Raw genomic sequence first — 15,226 nt, 5'->3', positions numbered from 1 at the left:
GAAATGTCTTCCCAGCCAGAAACATCAAAGAAACAGAAGACTGACTTTTCACAGTCGACATCGACTCCGAATATAAATTGGAAGAAACCTGTGCGACTTGGTTTCATCGCGGCGGATAGAACGCGTCCACTGACGGCAGAGCAAATGGCAAAGCTGAAGGAAGCGATTCTTAAGACGACGCTAACGTGCGTTACAGAGGGAGTGAGACCGCAGTTTGAAGCAAGTGGGGAACGAAGTGATTGGTATCTACTCGTCTGCTCTAATTACAGTGCAGCCGAGTGGGTTAGACATAACATTAATCACATCAAGGCCAATTGTTCTTTGGATATCGAGCTGTTGGAGGAACATCAATTTCCCTCGTCATTCCTCATAAAAGGCAACTTTCCCAATAGTCTGGAATATCAGAACGAGACGATTCTGGGATACATCAGTGCCCAGAATGATGTCTGCACAAGGCTTTGGAAAATTGTTAATCGGATTGCAGCTCGTGAAACTCTGCAGCTGGACATCCTGATCGATAATGCATCTCTGCAGGCGCTAAGAAAGATTAGCTTCAGGATATGGTACTGCATTGGCAGCGTCAAGCTATTGCAGATGGAAGCAGACCGCAAATCAATTCCATCACCTCCTCAAGTCAATGCAGCAAATCCCTGGTATCCCTAAAATCATCCTTCCAAATGGTCACTCAGTGGCGCTTCAATGGAGCACTCAGAAAGAAGCGCAAATTCTAATGAAGTGCGAACCAAAAAAAGAAAACTGCTATGAAGTGCGAGACGTTACAGCCATCGAAAGTCTCTCGACGAAGCAAGAAGAAAAACAAGAATTTATCGCCCAATCCCAATCCTTCATCAGGGAGCAATAAGGGGCATCAAAATGATGTTAATGTCAAATCAGAACCACTGTAGAGGAGACTCAGCCATCTTGATGAGGCTTTTTAATTAACTGAATAGTAAAAAGTTAAAAAATGTTCGATTTTGCATGAATTTTGTCAAATTTTAAATTTTAAATCTTATTTCCATTTAAAAATGGGTAACTTATCTTAATCTTGCAAAATAAAATAATGCTTTACCAAAATTATTTTTTATTTAAATTGCGCGCCACTGTCATCGATTATCGTTCACGAGCACTGAAAACATAGTATTTAACAACACAGCTTATAGCACGAGAATTATAAACAGCTGTTGCAGTGCGTGGATTGTTTTTGTTTATTTTCATATTGAGTATATTGGATAACTATTAAAAATATAATTATCTGTGCATTAGTAATTCAATCATTAGTGCAATAATGGACATAAGTTGCGTGAAGGTTGAGCCTGAGCAAGAGGATGAAACGCTATGGGAATCGGACTTGGGCGTTAACCACATTATGCTCGAAACCGAAAATACTTCAGAGATCGACATAGGACCAATCAAGATAGAGCCAGAAAATTTCACAGAGTGCCAGGCTCTGGGTCCCATCAGAAGCATTATAAGTCCGACGAAGAAGAAGCATCCTACAGCTGTTGCTACTGCTGTGAGGTGAGCCACTTATAATCTATCTTCGCAGTCAAAATATTAATAAACTTTTACCCACATGGACGTTCTAGATTTTCCTATCAGTGTGACCACTGCCCGCGTCACTTTGAAAGAAGCGACGAACTCGAGATACACACCCAGATTCACTCAAACAATCTGCTTTACAAGTGCTCATACTGTCCAAATAGTTTCTCTCACAAATCCATTTTCACGGCACACATGTACGTGCATGGGAAGTTTCCCTACGAATGTCCAGAATGCCCAAAAGGATTTTTGAAGAACAGCGATCTGAAGAAACACGCTCGACTTCATGTTGATAAGCGTCTTTCCAAATGTCCATTATGTCCAAGGAACTGCACCCATAACGGGAATAATCCCATTCAGTGTCCACAGTGTCCTCGAAGTTTCATGAAGAGCGACGAGCTAGAAATACACCTTCAGATCCACAGCGATAAACTTCCATACAAGTGTCCCTACTGCCCGAGCAGCTTTGCGCATAAATCGAATTACCTGTCGCACATTTGTGAACACACTGGTGAATTTCCCTACAAATGCCATGAGTGCCCGCAAGGATTCATGAGAAGAATTGATCTTATGAGACATCTTCAGATTAGTCATTGTGATCAGCAGCTCATTAATTCTCGACAATTGTTAAAGAGATGCACAAAAAGCTTGCAATCAGAAATAAAAAATAATCTCAATAAGAATGAAAAAATTAAAACCAATTCGCAGTCGACTTCTATAAAAGCTAAAGCTATAACGGATAAGGAAAGTAATAAGTTAAGAAGCCAGTTACTGAATATGAAAGAGGAAATTATAGACAACAAACAGGATAAAGAACAGAAACAGGAGAAAATAAAATCCAGCTTGCACTCACCTGCTATAAAACCTAAGTCTCAAAAGGATTCTGAGCATATCCAAATTGTAAAAGATATTTTGGATGTTTCTTCGAATAAAGTTACAAACGACAAGAAACAAAGCATAGACACGATACAAGCAGTGCCTTCAATAAGTTGGATGTGGAAATATTACCGGCTGATGCTAATATTAAGGAAAATGTTAAAGCCAAACCAGAGAATCAGGCTTTAATAAATGCTGTAACAAATCCATCCCACATGTGCAAGATCTGCAATAAGGAATTCAAGAGCATTAAAGATTTGCGCTTGCATGAGAAGTAAGTTATTTGTTTTATAAATATCTATGACTATTGTCTAATTTGTTTACTATTATGGACAGATGCTATACACATTCGAAAAGACAGTTGGGTATCCGGCCTTACAAATGTGATCACTGCTCGATGTCCTATACACAAGCGTTCAATCTTACGGTGCATATGCGCAAGCATACTGGAGAACGTCCATATCAATGTCCCCACTGCCCGCGGACTTTTATACAGAACTCGGGTCTGAAAGTGCACATTCGACAACACTCCGGCGAGAGACCTTATAAATGTGCTCACTGTCCACGTACTTTTGCCAATCACTCAAATCATATGAAACATATGGTAATCCACGCTACAGAGGTGGCCAGAAACCATCCTTACAAGTGTCCACACTGCCCCAGATCTTTTGCCCAAAATTGCCAATTTATTACTCATGTTCGCGGACACACGGGTGAACGTCCCTATCAATGCACACACTGCTCTAAGGGCTTTAAAGTGAGTCACGATTTAACGAGACACCTACGCAGTCACACTGGAGAGCGTCCCTTTAAGTGTCCTCATTGCCCAAAATCTTTTGCTCAAAACTCACATTACCATGCGCATATTCGAGTACATTCCGATGATCGACCTCTACAGTGTCCCCATTGTCCGTGCACCTTTCTGAAGAGCTACAATCTGAAAGTTCATCTCTGCACCCATACAGGGGAACGGCCCTACAAGTGTCCACACTGTCCAAAAACATTTACTCAGAATTCTTGTCGTAAGGCACACATTCGTGAACATCAATCAAGCAAATAAAATTATTTAAATTGAAATCAATTTAATAAACATGCATGCATGATTGCTTTTTTACAATGTTTATATTATTACGAGCAAAACATTTTAATTTATATTTCTCAGCGAAGTGGAGAGAGTGAAAACTTTCATAATGAAAATAGTTTTGTGCCATATGATAATTTTGAAATTGCGGGCGAAGAAAATGATTACGAATTGCTGACAGTTGGTGGATTGTTTGGAAATAACCTGGCGCGACAGATAGTTCAAGTAAAATTTACAACATTCGATCTTAAAAATCAAGGATATTACGATGATGACCAACATAATTTAGCCGAATTTCACCATAGTGCTTGTTGGTACGGGAAAGATGGAAATTCATAGTAAGTAATATAGGAACCCGAAAAATATGTGATATATTAATTTACTTTTAATTTCAGCAATATAAATGGAAGATATTTTGACAAGCCGAAAAAAGGAAGGACGCCATTTGTTCGTTCAGCTTTAAAAGATATAGTCTTTCAATGGAATATCTTAAAAATGTTCAAATTCTTATACGTCCCAAGCTAAATAAGCATGATTATATCGTAAGCGATCGAAATACCCACTTTACTCGGGACTGCTAATCAAATTTTGGTTAATTTATTAGTTTCGAGTTTTTCGAGTTTTAGAAAGAATCAAATCTGGAAATCTGTTTTGAATTTACCAGGCAGGGCGCGCTGTCAGCTTCTTTGTTTTATATTGCCATTCAGTTAAAGTTGCGCGCAATAATTCAAGCGAGTTGGCAGCTCGCAGTGGGTGATTTTTTTTCTGTGACTGAAGGTTGCCCCATCGTTTTCAGAAACAGTAAATTGCTTTGTTTTTATTAGAAATTTCAGAGCAGCGAATAAATTTTGTTAAATCGATAATATTTGTACTATTTTGGAATAATCACACCAGAAGCCGGTGAGTCGCTGCACATATTTGGCCATTACTTCAACGTTTACAATATAATTTGCTGCAGGTGCGCTTTGTGATCAAGAGAACAAGAACGGTTAGTGAATGGAGTGAGACACACACACCCACACAAATATCAATACAGAATTGATTTTTAGCACTTCTTTTGCAGTCACAAAAATGGAGGAAACAAATAAACAGAATGAGAATACAATTGATATTGTCGAGGCGAGTACACGCAAGGATTTCGTGCTGGAACGATTGAACAAACGCAACAAGGATCGCCAGAACTATTTGGACGTCAAATTGGAGCAGCGCAGCAAGGAGACTCAACAGAATGAAGGTGTCGACTTCTTTGCCCAATCCTTTGGCCAGCGCGCTTACGATCTCGAGCAACGCATCAGCACAATGCAGTTGGAAAGCGGCGATGCACCGTTGCCTGATCTCAGCAAGCATTTCGCTGACATTACTATAGAAATCCAGGAGTTGCAGCGCTATTTGACTTCCTCGACCATGTTTCTGTCGGACTTTAAGATTAAATCGTGTCAAAATATGTTGAATGCATTGACAAGCGCCTGTGATGAGGCACGTCAGCGTCTGATGCCCAAAAAGAAGTTTGGATTCAGTGGCAAGAAGCTGGCGGTCAAACAAAAGCAACCGGTTGCCGTCAGCAAGGTAGATGGACCCGAGAAGAAGACCACAAACAGTAGTGCATTCACCTGGACCATTGCCAATAAACGCAGTGCACACATTGTGCTGAGAGGCGAGGAGGTCAATGGCCTCGATATAACCATTTCCAATGTACACAAATGTCTGATTGAGCTGCAGGGTCATCCCGGCTCCGTTCAGATCTCCAATGCTAGTCAGTGTACGCTCCTATGTGGTCCCGTGGCACGTTCCCTCTTTGCCGAGCAACTGGAACGCTGCACTATTGCCATTGCCTGTCAGCAGCTGCGTTTGCATTCCTCTCAAGCGACAAGGATCTATTTGCATGTCACTTGCCGTGCGATTATCGAGGATTGTCGTCAAATTGAAATTGATGTGTACAACTACGACTATGCAGAGCTGGAAGCGGACTATGCAACTTCTGGACTTAACAAATCCCAGAACAACTATACAGATGTGGCCGATTTCAATTGGCTATCGCCGGACGTGCCCTCGCCAAACTGGACGCTGCTCAAGGATCATGCCGCACCCAACTGGAGTGCAGTGCGTCGAGATTTCAAAAGCAGCTGTGCCTCCTCCGCTGATAATATCAAGGATAACTCTATAATCTAGTGTCGGCGATGGCGAAGGCGACGGTTGCTTCTCCTTCTGCTTGTAATGCTGCTCGTCTACGCCTTCCCTCTCATCTGGCTGCTCGTGGAGCCTGGCGATATAACATGTACTGTGTGAATAATACGATAAGTCCAATAAATAACCCAAGTTAATGTTGCGTATATACGTCCAAATCCTTTAACCATGTGGTTGGGGTTGGGGGGGGGGTATAAGGAGGGCGCGGTTGGGCCATGTTCGCAGCTGGACAGCCAAAAAGTTGTCTACCGCAATTTGACATGTCTATTTAGATGGCCATAATCAGTGGCATGCCAAAATTACTCTGCGGCGACTGCCACCCAAATTACAGTTACAACAAGTCGAGTTGAAGGTGCCTCCGACCGACAGACGGACGCACAGACGGAACATTGGCCATTGGCACGACTCATGCAAGTTTCATGAGTCTCCGCAAATTACTCTTTTCCATCGTTGCGACACTGGCGACTGGACAGCAACTTGGAAGTTTCGTTTAGAAAGACTTTATGAAAAGAAACTTATATATTTATAAGCTACACCAAAAAAACATGCATGTATGTGAATGCATTGTATATATTATGCATTAACATTGATTGTACTCTTATCAAATATTAAAAGACATGTTAACGCTTAGCATAAGTTACTACTGTTAGTATTATAAAGTTTGTAGTTTCGATATTAAAACGGAAATTTTTCTAATCATTTAAATTAAATTTAAATTTATGATATTTAATGCCAATGTAAAATAGTTTTTACAGTTAAAATAAGCTAGATATCAAAATAGAGAGCAATGAAAGTAGTAAGAATAAAAAATAAAAACAAGTCAGTGATTTTCTTTTCATTTACAAAATTTGATTAAAATATTAAAATGCGATAAGCTGGTGGCACTTACGTAAAGTTCTATTTTTTAATTTTTTCACTAATAACAAAAAATTATGTAAAATTTTCGAGTGCTTTAACAAAATACAAAGCAAGCAACTATGAGCATTATCAGAAATTTACAGAATATTAAAACATATGTTAAGTTGAGCAGAAATTTTTTCTGTTATCTACATTGTACATGATTAATATATATTTAAAATATTATATTTTTATAAATTACTAGGTCTAATGGTTTGGGCTGTGCAATGATCAATCAGCTATTTTATATGTATACAACTTTATATATAAATATATGTACTTAGATATAGAAAATTAATCATCTTCCAAAGGGTATTTGGATGGCGACATGCTGATTCGTATACATACTATGTACTGTTGTTGTTGCTGTCATTGTCAACATAGCCAACTGTCAAAATAATTAACGAATTGAAGTAACATGCCAAGTTTTGGTCAGGGGGTGGAAGTGGACACCGCTGAGACACTGTGGGTCATCGTATTAGCGAGGTAATTGAACTGCAAATTATATAACAACATTTCGTCAGTATGTGTGTTAACTTATGTAACGAACTGTCAGTGTTACAACAGTTGTCAACATCCGTGGTATGCACACACATATATGTATGTACTGCATATGTACATATTATGCAAAAGTAGCATGTAAAAGCTGTGTTACTTTGTGCCTTTTTGTTTTAGAATTACAAAGCACTGGCACTAAAGATTTAGCGACTGCATATGTACATATTATGCAAAAGTAGCATGTAAAAGCTGTGTTACTTTGTGCCTTTTTGTTTTAGAATTACAAAGCACTGGCACTGTTAAAGATTAGCGAGAAAAGCAACAAAAGGTTAAATACAAAACAGTTTTAGAAGGTGCTGAAACCTACTGTGGTTGCGGTTAGTTCATACAATTACAAGGCAAGATAACAGCAACTTTATTCAAAACATTTGAAACCCTCAATTAAAGGGTGTTGGCTGAGGGGGAATTGCATGCTCTTGTAAGATTACTGGTTAATATTACCTACTGGAGAGTTTCTTGCAAAACTGCCAATTAAATGCAATACAAGAGAACAGAGAAGAATAACAACAACAAAAAAGAAACCAAAGAAACTCTTACTGCTGCTGCTTCGTGCCTTGCGCTAATCAAAATTGTGGTTACTGCAGTTCTGGGATTCGACCAAACTAAGTCGTGACTGAGTCAAGTTTTTCTGCAGCTTTAAGATATACATTTCAATACTGAATGAAATTTATACATATTTACAAACATTTTAATTTTACAAAAAATAAATTAGTTAAGTTAACATTAGTGGAAGCAATCACCAAACAAATTTAAGTTGACAGCCCTATTAATACAAATATGCCAAATAATACATTTATTTTTAAAGCGCACTGTTAAGGTAACATGATTTAAAGCTTAGCAATACCCGTCAAACTGTAATCGTCAAAGCTGACTATATTCAAATTATCAACTCTTTTCATAATATTGTAATTTGCAGCTTTTTTGCTTTAAGCTATTTTTATAAGGCTTAGTAGTGACCACGGCTGCCACACTTGGCGATTTTGCGCCAAAACTGACTCTTTTTTTCCCACTTGGCGCAATGGCACTTTTATATTGGAATTGGCTCTTTTTTGGTTTATTTAATCAAGAGTTTCTTGGAAACTATTAAGAATGTAATTTAGATCTATATTTTTTCGCTCCTAACAATATAAATGTATTGTACCATTGTAATGAAATTCTCAATGTTAATGTTAATTAATTGAATATAAATGTTTTGTACCATTGTACTGAAATTCACAATGTTAATGTTAATTTAAAAAAGAGTGCTTTTTGATGTTAGTTTCATTTGAATATTTTATTTGTTAAAGAAATTTTTTATATACATGTGTAAAAAAAATTACGTTTTGCAATTAATTAAGTTGTTTTAGAAGAATTGGGTAGTTTTTAAGAAATGGCTTTTTAACGAAATTGGCTTGTTTTTAGTGAAGTTGCCTCTTTTAAAACATTTTTTGGCGCTTTTTTATTTTATTCAGTGGCAACTGTTGCAGTGACTGTTAAACTGTAATCGCTAAAGCTGGCAAAATTCAAATTGACAGCCATTCAAATATATTCCAAATAATTAATAAGCCTTACGACAATTTCAATCAAGCTAAGCTCTTTATTAACTGTCTGCATTTTCACCATATTAATATGTTGGCGACAGCGACAATAACAATTAACTATGCCTGTTCGTTGTATGTGTGTGAGTGTACAAAGATGTTGGAACGTGCAACAAAACATCGTCTGGAAATTATATCTGCTGCAGGCTTTAAGTTTCAGGCATAATCAGCTATCAGGCGCCCAGCTTCGGCTTGTAGTTGGCAACGAGTTTGCAATTTGCGGTTGCCCACAGTTGCCAGCTTCGTCTCGTCTCGTCAGTTCTCGTAGCGTTGCTGACAGCCCAATTAAGTTTCGTTTGCCGCGGCAATTGTGTGCCTTACTCTGGAATCCAGTACAGGCCATATCAATTGGACAGTCTGGAACATCAGCATGGCCATCGACAAGGAGTAGATCCTGGGGCAAGTCCATTATCCATTTTCCACTAGTGTTTCCATTCCCATTTGTATTTCCATTAAGTATTCCGTTGCTGGGACTGCATTCCGTGTGCTGTTAATTGTGGTATCGCGTTGCCAACAGTGATGTGAAAAATAAACAGAAAGCTGAAATTGTACAGGAGACTGCCAACTTGCTGAGTGCCTTTCTAATTTCCGTTTATTCAAATTAGTTCCGATAAACTATCAAATTTAATTGCCTTAACACTTAGCCGATGTTCGTAATATCACACACACACACACTCACACACACACACTTACACGCACACCTGTTACGTCTGCCTATTTGCATAGCTCACAATTAGGTTTCTCATTATCGCAGATAATATTCGCAACATTTGAGATAAATATACATCTCTGTGTACAAAGTTCTATATGCATTAATATTACAGTTTGTGTGTGTGTGCCTGTGTGTGAAAGAGCCATATATCTTTCCACTTACACACACATACGAACCACAAATTGCATTGAGCTAAGCTTTGACGGTTTCAATTACTGTCCATCGAATTGAACCAACTTCGCCCTCCCTCTAACACCACGACACGTGATTTTGTGTAGAGATTTGATAGCTCGCCGCAATGTTGGACAATTCAGTCAAATGTCCTTGATTCCTTGATGATTGTTTCTGGGTAGTAGGATCAAGTTTTGCATGTTTTGAAAGTATTTTAATCGGTCAATTGTGCCTTTTCAATCAATTACAACTAATTGCATTTACAATGTTGAATAAATTGTTTATTTTTGTACCAGTTACTCTTAGAGTGTAGTAGCAATCCATATAAAGTACCTATATACATGTATTCTCGTACGTTCAACCTTCCAACCGCCAACAAAACTGATATTAAAACTGTATAATAAAATTAGAGAATACATTTTAAACTAAACATTAAAAGTTATATTAATACATATGCTCAAATTTTAAACAGTAAGGATAAAAAAGGGAATTAAAGAGTTAAATATGTCTGATCACAACAAGATCGCAGGAATAAATCTGTAGTTATGTTTGTATGTAGTTATTATGTTAAAAAGTAACGGCTAACTGTATACGGAATTTTTTTATATTAATATTCATAAATACATAATACTTATTAAATTGAGTAATGTGTGTCTAATAGCTGTGGACTCGACTATAACGTTCTAACTTGTCTCTTATTGAAACGTGAGAGTTCTTTTTAAATGTCTTCTAGTCAAACAGGTCCTCAACTGAAGTCTTCTTAATGGTTATCGTTTCGTATTATGGTATTCATTACAGTGTATTAAAAAACAGTTGGACATATTGATAGGCAGGATATATGAAAATAAAAACAACGGAAAGTGTTGATTAATTAATCGAATTATAATTACAATGCAGTGCAATTAAGATGTCAGCGCTGTTTCCTCAGTTGCCGATGGACGGACCATGAATTTTTTGTGTCATATAACGCCTTTTGGTGCCTGCAAGACAGAGATGGGAAGATAAGGAGAGCAGGAGCGGGAGCGGGAGCGGCGTTGTCGACGTGTGTGTGCAACTCAAATTGTAATTAATGATGCAAGACAGACGGCGAAGCCGGGGCTTTTCAACCGCAGTCAGATCCGCCCAGCAGCTACTGAAATCTCAGTGCTGTGCTGAGCTTCGGGAGCTTTGCTATGCCTGGAATGGAGATAGCGCGAGTGGGAGAGTGAGAAGGGAGGCTGTGTTGTTATTGTTACTGTTTTCAGTTTGTTTGCTTTAATCATCGACGCGTCGCGCGTTTAAATAAAAGCAAAAGCAAAAAAGCGTTTCTCTTCGGCTTGTGCGTTTCGCGTAAATAAATGAAAAGTTCGTTTAATTCTCGGCGATTCTTTATATTGCGTGCACTAGACGATGGCGAGGGCGGAGCCGGGTAACGATGGGGTATCGTTTACTTTGGAAATGAAAAATTATGATTACATCAACAATAATCGAAATGCGCTTGTAAGCTTCGCATTCTGCTTTCTCTGCTTCTTCTTCAACTGGCGTTTATGGTTATTCCGTTTTCTTCTTCCTTTCTGTTTCTTTTTTCTCTTCCGCTGCTATCTTTTCCCTCTGTCCCGCTGCCGTCGCTGCTCGTTTGCTTCACTCGTTTTTGGCAATTTTTTTTCGTTGATTTCGCTGGGCTCGCGCTGCTGACTTGCAATGCTTTTCAAGCGTGCAATGGCGAGCATCATTCCACAGTGGTGAAACTGAGCTATTTTTGTTTCATAAACGCGACCTACACAAATATTTAACAAACGAATAATAAATCAAGTGGGAAAGGTCGAGATCCCGACCAAAGGATATCCGTTACTTATTTCAATATATATAAAAGTAATTTATTGAAATTACTACCTAATAAAAACTACTGCATACTTGTAGGTGATTGTATTGAAATAATAATTTTATTAATAACTTTGGTTAGCTATTACTCCCGCTCTACTTGTCCGATCTTGCTGCGGTTCAGTGAGACTATAGATAATATTAATATATAACGTTAATTACCATAAAAACTGTATTATCTTTAAGTCTGTGAGTGTGGTGGTTTTCAGCGATTTGTTTAGGCGGAAAGGGGCGTGCCTTAAAATTAAAACAAACTTCATATGCGTAGGCTCCATAGAAATCTGTATGCCAAATAGAAATCTGTATGCCAAATTTGGTTGTTCTATCTCTTTTAGTCTCTGAAATCCTGTTGTTTATACAGACGAACAGACGGTTTTAAGTATTTTAAAATACATCTTATAAGCTGATCAAGATTTTGCGACAATAATTTGTTTAATAATTTTCTTTCTCACCCCATCTGCTTTCAATTGTCAATTAACAACACAGAAAATCAACATTTTGTCCATAGTTTCGAAGCATGGAAACGGGAAGGAAGTCGAGTAATGGGTAAAAGGGCATTGGGTGGGTAAGGTTTTGTGTAAACGTTCAATATTTGTGTTCAAAGTGAAAATACGTTGCACATGCAGCGCCCAAGATGCGTTCGGCCAAAAATATTTCAATGCAAAATCGAAAATACATGAGACACAACACGCCCTTTTATAACTCTCCTCTTCCATAGCCTTCTTCTCCTTTGTTGCCCATTCTACAGTTGCTGCTCCGCCATGCATAAATCAGCGTCGTCTGGAACGACAATGCCCAGGCAGACAACGACAAAAAACACAACAATTTTTTTTTGGTCTATTTTTTTTTGACTGTAGACTGCAGAACCTCCAACATCTGCCGCCCCCGCTGAGCTGCCACCGTCCCGGCTCCCATTATACCCCACCAATCCAGTGCATTTGGCATTATGCTTTGCGTATTGTCGCTTTATGAAGTCATCTTGGCGTAACGCGCCAAATTTATGACCAACTACACTTTATTCCTGTCAGTTTTTGGCCAACTCGAAGATATGCAGTGACAATTTTTTGGCATGTTCTTCTTATTCTTCTGCTCCTTGCATAAATGTTCTTAGCACAAAAATGTGCAAAATGCCAGATAAGCTGTACATAATCTTTTTGGACAATTATCTGCCAGTAAGTGCTAGACGGTCCAAGATATAAGCTTGGGAATGTTTCAAGTTACGACAAATTGTTAAAATTTGCATAGAATTCGAATTCTTTTTAGATTGGCGGGAAAAAAAGGTTTGTTGTAATACTGATGCAAAAGAAAATGAAGCTTGAAACAACTTATTTAGTATTTAATGTAGACTATTAAAATTTCTTCCTTTCTAAATTAAAATGGAATTGGATTATCTTAAATTATATTTTTAAGTTTTAAGGGGATTTTTCATTTTTATGTACATTAAATCAAATAAAATCAGGAAAAAGAGAGAAAAAAGAAATGCATCATTCTATTATTTTACAAATGTCGCCATCTTAACAATATTCCTATTATTTTTAGAGTTCAAGTAAGTGAGAACAGCTCAGTCTCAATTTAAAGAAATTCTTAAACAAAACCACACAATGCATATTCATAATCTCTGTTGTCAGGTGGAGTGTGGAATGGTTTTAGGGTCGGGGATGACAGTCTCTTTGCTTGTGGTCCAACAAAGCATTGCAAATGTGGCGACCATTTCCATAGCATACTTTAGCGGGCAGCGAGGCATTTTGAAGCACTTGCAGCAATTGTCAGGCCAATTACGGGTCGCAATTATGTCATATGAGGATATAAAAGCGGAAAGCATATACGGAATGCCTTTTACGAGTGTGTGCTTATAAATGTATGTGTGTGTGTGTGTATAGCACAACGACCCTTTGGTCATAAAACTCTTAGCCGGGGATTTAAGCCAGACCCTCGATTTCGTCAGGGGATTTCGTGGCCAAGATGCGTCTGTCGACTGAGACAGAAGATCAGTAGGGGGGATGAGAGACGGGAACAGAAACCGAGTACTGAGAACTGGCCGGAAAGTTATCATCCTGTTAATTGCTTAACTTTTTCACTTCAACTTTTTCGGGACAAGAAACAGCAGCAGAAACAGAATCTGAATATTTGGTAAGGGGAAAGGGAGCGAGAACGGGGTTGAGGCAGGAAGCGGCCCAAAGATAAAAACCAAAAAAGTGCAAAAAGAGGAATAAAAACGTCGAAAGAGAAACCATGCAAATATGCCTGACTGAGTTTCTGGCCGAGACAAGGGCGAGGATGCAGAGACTGAGGCCAATGGGTCGGCCATAAAGTGTTTGCAGTTTTATTTTACTTCATTTGCCCTTTCAAATTTAAATGACAAATGGAGGCGACAGCAGTCAGAAGGCGACTGCAATGTCGCTCGTCCTGCAACTTTGACCCTTGCCCTGACATTATGCTTATCGCGCGTACATGTCATAACAGAGCCTAGTCTGAAAATACAAGAAAAAATAAAAGATAATGCTTATAAGGAAAGTTGACAAACTTTGCTCTCTAATCTTGACAGGCACCTAAGTAGCCTCTCTCTGTTCCCAAACCATACGTCTCCGTAATTAAGGTTCGAGGCGACAGAGAAATATAGATAGAGAAATGTAGGCGGCATGTGAAAAGGGGAGAAAGTGAAGGGAACTTAAAAATCAATATGGCATACTAAACTCTCATTACTTATATGAATCATAGCGAGTCCTGGTCCAGGTAATGGTTATGGTTTTGGTCCTCTTTTTGCTCTGTCTGCTCCGATAGGTCAGGTAGGCGACGGCGCCCATAAAAACCACATTAAAAGCATTTAAAAGTTGGCTAATCGGCAGAGGGCCACCGGCAAAGTTGGCTTAATGTTTTATGGCCCTAACCGTCGCTTCGCTTTTTTATTGGCCTCTGCGAATTGATTAAAAGATCAATGATTATATACCTTTTAATGGCTCATTGCATTTAATTTAATTCCCTTTCTTTCGTTTACAAACTGCGATTTGGCAGCTCGTAATATCAAATGCCCATTAAAGTGGCTTTGTTCAATATAATTTTGGATTGAAATTGTTTACAACGTGTCGAAAATACGTATAATTGGATAATAATTGAAATCCTTGAATAGTCAAGATTAATAATCTTGATAATAATAGTACGTTGATGCTATTACTTGAACTATAGATATTTTTGAAAATATACATTTTAATATAATATAATATGATTATATCTGTGGAACCAGCAAACTAGCTTAATAACGATTTAATTTTATTTCCAAAATTATTTACAAATGATTTTATATTATTTCTTAAATTTATTTAAATTTGCTTTGAAAAGTCTTTTTGTAAAGTTAAGTTTAAATAAATACATACATGGATTAAAAAAATGCTTATAATTGATGTATAATTAATGTTTCTTAACTGCTTTACCAAATGATAGCTGGAATGACATCTAAAAGAAAGTTCGTAAAAAATCTGCTGATTCGTTACAATCCCGCCCACTCAATTAAAGTGGCCCTGAATATTATTTCATGGCTGACAGATCGTCTAAGCCGCATTCGCGCTACTGTCAAATGTCAAGTGTAACTTTTTATGAATCATCAGTCTATGCGGCAGTCAAGCAGATAGACAGAGGCGTCATACCCATACTCCCCTACAATTAGGGTACTTCCCGACTTCTCAAGTTGGGTTAAGCAAGTTGAAAAAAGTTTTCAAGTCGAGTATATTCCATGGCGAGCACTTGAGGCAATCCCAACCGCAATGGGGCATACTT

The 15,226-nt window shown here is 38.1% G+C and overlaps 3 protein-coding genes across 8 annotated transcripts; all 3 read left to right on the top strand.

The window, feature by feature from the left end:
• The first annotated feature begins 3 nt into the window (after positions 1 to 3).
• On the top strand, positions 4 to 663 carry LOC117779779. The gene has a single exon (XM_034616087.1). It carries the CDS (start codon positions 4 to 6, stop codon positions 661 to 663), a length of 660 nt encoding a protein of 219 aa, XP_034471978.1.
• A 518-nt stretch (positions 664 to 1,181) lies between these two features.
• LOC117782266 (zinc finger protein 239-like) lies at positions 1,182 to 3,507 on the top strand. 3 transcript variants are annotated; one of them, XM_034619321.1, is made up of 3 exons: positions 1,194 to 1,518; positions 1,587 to 2,689; positions 2,752 to 3,507. In XM_034619321.1, the coding sequence occupies exons 2-3, from the start codon at positions 2,631 to 2,633 to the stop codon at positions 3,473 to 3,475; spliced, it is 783 nt and encodes a 260-aa protein (XP_034475212.1). In that variant the 5' UTR covers positions 1,194 to 1,518; positions 1,587 to 2,630; the 3' UTR covers positions 3,476 to 3,507. The 3 variants fall into 3 exon arrangements, with proteins under 3 accessions (XP_034475211.1, XP_034475210.1, XP_034475212.1); XM_034619320.1 differs by lacking the exon at positions 2,752 to 3,507 and having other exon boundaries at positions 1,182 to 1,518; positions 1,587 to 2,627; XM_034619319.1 differs by lacking the exon at positions 2,752 to 3,507 and having other exon boundaries at positions 1,184 to 1,518; positions 1,578 to 2,627.
• A 767-nt stretch (positions 3,508 to 4,274) lies between these two features.
• Positions 4,275 to 5,833, top strand: LOC117782267 (tubulin-specific chaperone C). 4 transcript variants are annotated; one of them, XM_034619325.1, is made up of 3 exons: positions 4,323 to 4,396; positions 4,455 to 4,484; positions 4,560 to 5,833. In XM_034619325.1, the coding sequence occupies exon 3, from the start codon at positions 4,568 to 4,570 to the stop codon at positions 5,663 to 5,665; it is 1,098 nt and encodes a 365-aa protein (XP_034475216.1). In that variant the 5' UTR covers positions 4,323 to 4,396; positions 4,455 to 4,484; positions 4,560 to 4,567; the 3' UTR covers positions 5,666 to 5,833. The 4 variants fall into 4 exon arrangements, with proteins under 4 accessions (XP_034475214.1, XP_034475215.1, XP_034475213.1 ...); XM_034619323.1 differs by having other exon boundaries at positions 4,275 to 4,484; positions 4,546 to 5,833; XM_034619324.1 differs by having other exon boundaries at positions 4,275 to 4,497.
• The last annotated feature ends 9,393 nt before the right edge of the window (positions 5,834 to 15,226 follow it).

The sequence above is a fragment of the Drosophila innubila genome, assembly GCF_004354385.1.
Source record: "Drosophila innubila isolate TH190305 chromosome 2L unlocalized genomic scaffold, UK_Dinn_1.0 4_B_2L, whole genome shotgun sequence".
In the NCBI taxonomy this organism is placed as follows: domain Eukaryota; kingdom Metazoa; phylum Arthropoda; class Insecta; order Diptera; family Drosophilidae; genus Drosophila; species Drosophila innubila.
Note: the sequence above shows the minus strand (reverse complement) of the source record. Positions and strands in the feature narration are given on the sequence as shown.

What these genes read in the sequence shown, in the direction of transcription:
- LOC117779779 (XM_034616087.1), top strand. Translation starts at nt 4, where the DNA reads ATGTCTTCCCAGCCAGAAACATCAAAGAAACAGAAGACTGACTTTTCA.
- LOC117782266 (XM_034619319.1), top strand. Translation starts at nt 1,286, where the DNA reads ATGGACATAAGTTGCGTGAAGGTTGAGCCTGAGCAAGAGGATGAAACG. An exon ending in GCTGTTGCTACTGCTGTGAG is followed by an intron (nt 1,519 to 1,577) that starts GTGAGCCACTTA and finishes TTACCCACATGG; the next exon opens with ACGTTCTAGATTTTCCTATC.
- LOC117782267 (XM_034619323.1), top strand. Translation starts at nt 4,568, where the DNA reads ATGGAGGAAACAAATAAACAGAATGAGAATACAATTGATATTGTCGAG.